Consider the following 9540-nt stretch of genomic DNA (forward strand, 5'->3'; position numbering starts at 1 on the left):
CCCGAGAAATGTCTTTTTTGATTAAGTTCAAGATTTCAACTTTTCCCAGTAGTTTTAAAGGGAGCTTAGAATTCCGAAATTTGCTAAGCCTTGGCAAGCCCGAACTACTAAATACTTCAAAAATAAATTATGATCTTCAGTTAGCTAGCTGTCTGAGATCAAAGTTATAATTATAGAGGAACTCGGAGACAATTAATTTTGACAACTTTAGTCCTTTAAGTTTGGAGAAATCTCGAACATAAATCTTAACGCCGACGCAGTGTTTGTTTCACTTTAAGTTTGGGAAAATTCAAGGGGATTAGTGGCTTTAAAGTACTAGACCCACATCTTGAGTTAAATAATAGTTTTAAAGTGATAATAAATAAATAAATATATATAAATAAATTCGATTAAGGTTAGTTTATGAGATATTGCAATTGACGTTAGATATTTTGATTTAATTATGGATTATTTTTGTGGAATTTTAATTTTTATCACGGATTAATATTAGTTTAAGGATTATAAATTTATTTATTAGTTAATTATAGTTAATCTAAATTAGTATGGGCCTAATTTCAAACGAAGGTCAAGCGCGTGTCGTTCTAATTCGACCCCGGTCTGAGTTCAATAGTTATAGCAAAATGGCTGCTAACAGCCCAATATTAAAATGCCAAGGCTTAAGAAAGCTTAAGATTTCGCATTATAGGTTGATAAATACGATATTTACACGTTTAAAAACTATTGTAATTAATAGAAATATCATTTACCTTTAATTTGAATCCGTTGATAATCCATTAACGGCGACTTGAAACACATTATACGCTGATTTTCAATCCATTAGTCAAATCGGGGGTTCTTACACCAAGTCACATAAATCCATGTAATCCACAACGTTATCGAACGAATTAAGCCGATAATTTTACATATTTATATTAAATACGTTATACTTAACTATAATCAATCATTATTTTGACCGAGTAATTAAAAATATACCCACAATCTAATTAAAACTTTACTATTATGTTACCGTATCTGCCATTACTTAAAAATGAAGCAGAATAGCAGACAACAAGTCATGGGGTCAAACATGGGTCAAAGCCAAAGGTGCTGAACTGCAGAAGGTTTTTTTTAAGAGATTCAGAGTTGACAACTGTTGAGTATGAAACACTACCCCTAAAGCGCGGGAAACTAAGAACTAGGCTCGGGAATTTAAATTTTAAACAAGTAAATGTTATAATTGATGGATTTTAATATTTATTTTTCAGCTATAAACCTATTTTCCGTGGCTGCCCATGAATTTGGTCACTCTCTGGGTCTATCTCACTCGTCTATTCAGGGGTCATTGATGTTTCCATATTATCAACACATTAGTGACAACTTCAAACTGCCCTACGATGACACTGTAGGAATTCAACAACTATACGGTAAGAAATAACTACTCGATCCGCGCTCGCAGCTTGCATCGTGATGCGCCGTGATCGAGTGGGCTATGTAATCAGTGCACTTTTTTGAACTTAAAGAGCAGACGACAGAAAGAAATTAGGCTTAAAATTTAAAAATTGTACCGAGGCTTAGGAATACAAATTGGTGGGGCAGTAATAGGCTTAAACGAGTAGAAAAATTTGAAGATAACGAACTAAGGGTTAACGATACAGTTTCAAATGGAATTTGACTATCAAGAATTTGAAGATCTTGAATAAATTAAAAAGGGAAAAGATCAGAAAGAAAATATCAGCATTAAAAATCTAATCGATCTAAGATGAAAGTTGGGTATTTAAATATTTAAAAGGCACCGAGTTTTCGAATAATTTGTCTTTGATCTTTTCAAATATTTATCCATACACAAAGTGAATTAAGGTAGCCTATGAATAAAATATGATGTTGTTAAGGCAGCCTTTAGGATGCGAGGCTTAAAACCAACCGAGGCTTAGAGTAGTACCCGGCAAAGTTAAGCGGCGCCAAGAGCAAAAAAAAAAAAAACAAAAGACATTCGCGTATTTTGCATACCTGAAGAGACACAGTTTGTAATGCATAGAGATAAATGCTTGGAGAAAAGAGGTGAAATGGAGTAGTAAAGTAATCTGCATACTTATAACGTAGCCTCTATAAGTCCTCCCAGCATCCTCAGTGGAGGGACTTTAGGAAGGTCGTACGTGGTAAAAATACGTGGAAAATGCCCCCTGTCTTAAAATAGAAGCCAATTCGTGAGCTCTTAACAATCCCCTATATACCAAAGGTAGGGGCGTGCACGACATGGCCCACTAACGTCACTACTCCATTTCACTATTCTCCTCCAAGGATGAATTACCTAAATGCAAACTGATGTATATATAGCCTCTTTGAAGATGAAAGGGAACGTCTATAAATAATTAAATGCCAAGACAATATACATCGAGTACCCTAAGGGGTTTTCCATAAAGTTTCAAAAAAAAATAAAATAAATATTTTTTGTAAATGGTTTACAGGTCCTAAAAACCGTGTTAAATGGGCTTCAATGCCACCTATGGCCCCTACGAGACCACCAAAGACTGAGAAACCAAAAACGAGACCCACAGTGCAAGGTGGTAACCCTAATTCCAATCCCGATTCGCCCGATGAAGCTGAACCCCCACAAACATGCGATACAAGTCTGGATGCTATCGCCACAATTAGAAATGAAATTTTTATATTCAAAGATTGGGTAAGAATTATTTTTAAATTAATATATTTGATTTTCAATTAAATTTAATTATGAATATTATTAGTATTTTTGGCGACGGGATGACCGTGGTTTAAAAACGAAACACCCTGTGGCAATTGATATCTTCTGGTACGGTGTACCATCGGACGTTGGCAAATTTGACGCGGTTTATGAGAGACGAAGCGATTCCAAAATTGTCTTCTTTTCAGGTACGTTTTAATTAATATCTCTTAAACTAATTAATTTGCAAAGAAATAATTAACACCATCGTATTAGGTATAGTTTGGGTTATAACTGCTCAAATTTTGGTGCAAATTCATTCAGCCAGTTTCGAGAAATAATAATTTTTGCAAACCTATCTCGCCCCATAGACTTAACATTGACGAAACATGATTTTAAATTAATTTTTATCTTTCAAACTAATTACTCGATTAACTAATAATGAATACCACCGCATTGGGTATAAAGTGGGCTACAATCGAGCAAATTTTGGTGCAAATTCATTCAACCAGTTATGAGAAATAATAATTTTTCCAAACTTATCTCGCCCTATAGACTTAACATTGGCGAAACATAATTTTAAATAAATTTTTATCTTTCAAACTAATTACTCGATTAACTTATAATGAATACCATTGTATTCAGTATAAAGTGGGCTACAATTGTGCAAATTTTGGTGCAAATTAATTAAACCAGTTTCGAGAAATATTAATTTTTGCTGACCTATCTCGCCCCATAGACTTAACATTGACGAAACATGATTTTAAATTAATTTTTATCTTTCAAACTAATTACTCGATTAACTAATAATTAATACCATCATATTGGGTATAAAGTGGGCTACAATTGAGCAAATTTTGATTAAAATACCCCGAGCCATATTTAAGAAAAATCATAAATTAATTTTTGAAATCGCTAATGTTAAAATTAATTAATTCATTTCAGGCCAAAAATACTGGATATTTCACGCGAATAACCCTGAACAGGGTTACCCTAGGAACATAACTGAACTGGGATTACCCCCAAACTTACGTAAACTCGATTCCGCCATGGTCTGGGGTCATAATGGCAAAACATATTTCTTCAGTGGTAACCAATACTGGAGATTTGACGAAAATAGGGGCAAAGTTGACCCCGATTACCCTAGAAATATGGCCCTATGGAAGGGCGTACCGACCAATATGGACGCTGCCTTCCAACATAAAGGTACAGTAATTAATTTAATTTTAAATCAGGAATACATACAGCTAATTGGAATAATTGCGCCCCAAATATATCATATATTAATTTCTATGCATTAAAATATTTTTAGGCATCACGAATTTCTAATTAATTTACTATACTTCAAATAAGGAATACATACAGCTAATTGGAATAATTGCGCCCCGAAATATATCATATATATTAATTTCTATGCATTAAAATATTTTTAGGCATCACGAATTTCTAATTAATTTACTATACTTCAAATAAGGAATACATACAGCTAATTGGAATAATTGCGCCCCGAAATATATCATATATTAATTTCTATGCATTAAAATATTTTTAGGCATCACGTATTTCTAATTAATTTACTATACTTCAAATAAGGAATACATACAGCTAATTGGAATAATTGCGCCCCGAAATATATCATATATATTAATTTCTATGCATTAAAATATTTTTAGGCATCACGAATTTCTAATTAATTTACTATACTTCAAATAAGGAATACATACAGCTAATTGGAATAATTGCGCCCCGAAATATATCATATATTAATTTCTATGCATTAAAATATTTTTAGGCATCACGTATTTCTAATTAATTTACTATACTTCAAATAAGGAATACATACAGCTAATTGGAATAATTGCGCCCCGAAATATATCATATATATTAATTTCTATGCATTAAAATATTTTTAGGCATCACGTATTTCTAATTAATTTACTATACTTCTAATAAGGAATACATACAGCTAATTGAAATAATTGCGCCCCGAAATATATCATATATTAATTTCTATGCATTAAAATATTTTTAGGCATCACGTATTTCTAATTAATTTACTATACTTCAAATAAGGAATACATACAGCTAATTGGAATAATTGCGCCCCGAAATATATCATATATATTAATTTCTATGCATTAAAATATTTTTAGGCATCACGTATTTCTAATTAATTTACTATACTTCTAATAAGGAATACATACAGCTAATTGGAATAATTGCGCCCCGAAATATATCATATATATTAATTTCTATGCATCAAAATATTTTTAGGCATCACGTATTTCTAATTAATTTACTATACTTCAAATAAGGAATACATACAGCTAATTGGAATAATTACGCCCCGAAATATATCATATATTAATTTCTATGCATTAAAATATTTTTAGGCATCACGTATTTCTAATTAATTTACTATACTTCTAATAAGGAATACATACAGTTAATTGGAATAATTGCGCCCCAAATTAATTTCTATGCATTAAAAAATTCTAGGCATCACGTATTTCTTCAAAGGTAAACATTACTGGAAATTCGACGATAAAATAATGAGGACCACTCCAGATTCACCTAAATTAATATCTGAAACGTGGTTTAATTGCCCATCCAATGGGATGCCAGTGCCCTTACCGCCGATAGAGGGCGCCTCTAGATCAGCCAATTCCGCGGCAAATTTAAATTCAAGGACGCATATTAGTTTATTTAATTCGGTTATGATGTCGGTGACGTCACTACTATACGTATTTTTAAAGACCGCGGCGTGACCTAAACCTTAAAAAAAATAACCCTAATGGTAATTAAAATAATTTCAGCCAAGGCTTAAGGTGAAAAAAAAAAAAATCGAGCAAATTTAAGTTAAGAGATTACGCCCTAAACAATGCAATATTTTTGGAAGAGTATATACCTCGTTGCAGTCTTGATATGGTACCAATTCCCAGTGAAATTAATACAAAAACGGGGACTTTTTAAGATTGCAAATCTTTTTTAGGAGAATTAACTATTACTTTTGAATCTCGTAGAAGAACGAATAAACGCGTCTGACGTCTGCGCATGCGCGAAATTGGTCACGTTTTTGATGATCAATTTATGGTGATATATTATTAAGAAAAGAAAATACCTTCATGTCAAAATAATTCAAAATTGAATTATTTCAAATTTCAAATTTGAAAATATTTTGAACATAGTGTTTGGTGCAACTTGTTTTTTATCCTATGTTTTTAATTAAAAAGAAAAAGAAAGAAACCCGAAGGTGCTCATTTTATAATTTTTTTCTAAGAATAATGTTAATTAGGGTTAAATTAATTTTTAATTAATCCTTAATTAACATTAATTATTATTCATTATTTTATATACAAGCTAGTCCCTCATTTTTTTTTAAAAAAATTCCAGTTTTTTTTAATATAAGTGTAAAAAATATAATTAATTAAAAACCTAGATTTGTAAAATTAAATGAAAAATTGCCCTTAATTTAGTAATTAACTAATTTTTGCATTAACTTTATAATATAATTAAAGTTAACTAAAAGGTGAAGGGTTTAAAAAAATAATAATTCGTTCTTATTAATTTATTGCTTATTAATAAATTAATCAAGTTAATTTTTCCGCTCTCTAAATTAATTTCAGGGCCCCCAGCCAAATTTCGAAAATATTTATAGGAATTATAGGACTTTTTTCATGAAAATATAGGATCTTATAGGACGGTTTTCCAGAATTATAGGATTATATAGGACACAAAAATATCAATTTTTCTTTTTATAAAGAACCAGTACTGCAAACAGGGGCAGAGTAATTAAGCTAAATGTTGAAAAACATACCACATTCCACAGGAAAACCATTAAAATCAACTTTGGAGGCTCGTAACTCTGGTTCTACTAGAGATACGGGCATGTCCTTTGAGTATCTTATAGTCCTATTTGCCCCCCATTGAACCAAACTAAAAAATTGGGGGTTTCCAGAATTATAGGATTATATAGGACAGTAAAATATTAATTTTTCTTTTTATAAAGAACACCAGTACTGCGAAAAATTATTTCCCGCCTTTTTTGATCTAGCAAATGACAACTAATAGACTCCCTATTAGCTGCAAAACTCACCATGGTGGTACACACTGAATGTTTAGTTATCAGAACCATAATACACCGAGCTATTTTTAACTAGATAAGCTACAGTATTAGGGAAACCATCCCCATTTTATGATATTTTTTAGACCTGAGTATTGATGGGTTGCTTAAAATTCGCCCAAATTTTAAAATTATAGGATTTTATAGGATTTTTGCCAAAATTATAGGATTTTATAGGACAGTTTTAAAAATATAGGATTTTATAGGAATTATAGGGCCTCTGGGGGCCCTGTAATTTAATTGTACTAATTAAAATATTAATTAATTAAAAGACCCGACTTTTTTTCATCTCTGCTTATAATAACCCGCTTAATCCTAATTAAATTACCTTAAATATTTATTTAAATATAATTACACAATCATGTGCTATTCATCAATTTTTTAATTATCTATAAAACTAAACTAGAAAATTAATGTATAATTATTATTTAAAAATAAAAATTAATTTTAATTTTTTTTAATTTGGGCGCAATTTTTTTTTGTTGAAAAGCACGTGGTGTATTCCCGCCCAAAATAAAGCCACGTGGTGTGCCCTAAACTAAACTATCTGAATTAAAAAAAAATTAATAAATAAATAAATAAAAATTTAATTTCCATGATTCATTATGAAATATATACTACGATGTCAATGAATAAACAGTATTTAATGAAAATGTGTTTGGAGTCCTTGAATTTTAATGTAAAATTTAATTTAAATTAAATAGAACAGGGTTGCCACGGAATTTTCAGCCTATTTTAAACCTATTTCTATTAAACCAAATTTTTTATTTAGATTTTTTTTCATCGTAGACTGTCTTTATTTTTTAGACATTTTCGCGGTCCCGATTGGCCTACTGCGCACGCCCTCCTACACCTTATCCTGATAAAAAATCGCGCCATAGTTGATCAATTTAATTTATAAATGGCAAACCCGTTTAACGTAATGCGAGTTCACTTCTTGAATCGTAACGCTGCCTCTCAATCTTTAACTCCTGTCGGCGTTGGACTCAATTTTACCCGAACATGGTGGACCTCATCGCGCTTTTGGTGGACCTCATCGCGCTTTTGGTGGACCTCATAGAGTCATCAGCTGAAACTGGTATTGTACGTAGGGTTTTACCATGCAAGCATTTTAAGTTATACATTGGTATTAACGACATCCGCTAAATATGTAAGGCATGTCCATGAGATGCCGCTAGAATTGCCATTTATATCAGGTTATTCGTGTTTTAACGGTTACGGGTTGAGTTAATTCTTGTCTATGGAGTAATGGCACCTCACTGCCTTTGGCTACGTTATGTTCTATGAGAAATTAACATGTAGTGCCACTACTCTATTAGTTGAGTCGGGCTAGTGATATGTCCGCAATGCGCGTCTTAGTCCTCGGTTGTTGCCGCCTAGCTAGGATTGTCTCCTCGGTTGTGTTCTATATGTTAACTTTGTCGCTAAGCGGGGTAGTGAAGAGGATCGGTTGCAGCGTCTTAGGCCGTTCTTTTAAGGGATAATGTTATGTTGCCTGCCTGAATTTTTCATTTAATTTAGAGTTGTTTTCAAGTATATAAGGTTATTATGGAAATCAGGGTTATTTCTTCTAATCTCTAAGCATTGGAAGGACTAAGTGTTTGAAAGGAATATTCTATTCGGGTAGAAATTTAGAGAAATGCTCGAGTCGCGAAGAAAATGCAAACTAGATTCGGCTTTGACTGATATATTTGTCGTTTTTTCGACTCGCATCCTTCTAAGTGTTCATTTTACTTTAATTTCAGAAAAAAATGGCGACCAAACTCGCTTTCTTGTTACACGATTCGTTTACAAATCAAAACCTTTTTTTTTATTTCGAAAAACAGAGGATCTCAAAAAGCCTTTGGATCTCGGTAAGAACGTAAACTAATCTAACCTAACTTCTTAACGTTAACTAAACGCTGGGATTTAATCGAAATTTCTAAACTTAAAATTAAATTAGACAGTTTTTTTAATTCTTTATTGTCGCGAGAACCAGGCAAACAATTGAAGGGTGATCTCGAAGAAAAAATTAAACCGGATAAAAAGGAACAAGAATTAGAACGTTTTTTTAATTCTTTATTGTCGCGAAAACCAGGCAAACAATTGAAGGGTGATCTCGAAGAAAAAATTAAACGGGATAAAAAGGAACAAGAATTAGAACGTTTATTTAATTCTTTATTGTCGCGAAAACCAGGCAAAGATCCGAGAGGTCAGCGATCTTCCGTTGAACAGGATGACGCTAAGAATTTTTATTAGTGTAATTTATACAATATCTCCTGCACTTTGTAAGCCTTTGTTTTACTTATTTTCTTTTAAAAAAACTATATCGTGATTAAATAAAGTTTCCTGTGTCAAATCAATCGCTCATATTCTTAAACCAAGGCTTAAATGCCCATTTTAGATTCGTAAGGTAGCGTTAATACAATCGAGCTATTTCAATTGTGATCGTGTCAGTGCATAGGTTTAACAACAAATTTTTCATTTCAAAATTTCCCAACTTTTCCAGATTTTCCCTGACATACTAAAACCAATTTTCAAACTTACACTAACAGAAAAGTAAGAATGCGGCGTTTAAAAGTTCCTTATTTATCATCAGCTTTGTACTTACGATTATGCTAATACTATCACCGTTTTTGAAACTACTATTTAGTAGTTATTAAAACTTTATTAGGTACTATCGGAAACAGTTAATGTAGGCCTATAGAACGATATTGAGCTGGTGCGCCTAGTGGGCCGTCGCTACACATTTTCAAGTCAGTATGCAATGGAAATTCCC

At 31.9% G+C, this 9540-nt stretch overlaps 2 protein-coding genes across 2 annotated transcripts in view; one reads left to right on the forward strand and one right to left on the reverse strand.

The window, feature by feature from the left end:
- The window catches only part of LOC149615396 (protein hobbit-like), a 57143-nt gene that overhangs the window by 22869 nt on the left and 24734 nt on the right, over nucleotides 1-9540 (reverse strand). The gene's annotated exons all lie outside the window — the stretch shown is intronic.
- LOC149615398 (matrix metalloproteinase-14-like) lies at nucleotides 1121-3960 on the forward strand. The gene is made up of 4 exons (XM_089857062.1): nucleotides 1121-1403; nucleotides 2445-2659; nucleotides 2724-2868; nucleotides 3605-3960. Exons 1-4 carry the CDS (start codon nucleotides 1220-1222, stop codon nucleotides 3958-3960), a joined length of 900 nt encoding a protein of 299 aa, XP_089713188.1. The 5' UTR covers nucleotides 1121-1219.

This window comes from Phalangium opilio, unplaced genomic scaffold (assembly GCF_054372755.1).
Source record: "Phalangium opilio isolate 3A_F unplaced genomic scaffold, DU_Popi_V2 ptg000217l_1, whole genome shotgun sequence".
Classification (NCBI taxonomy): Eukaryota; Metazoa; Arthropoda; class Arachnida; order Opiliones; family Phalangiidae; genus Phalangium; species Phalangium opilio.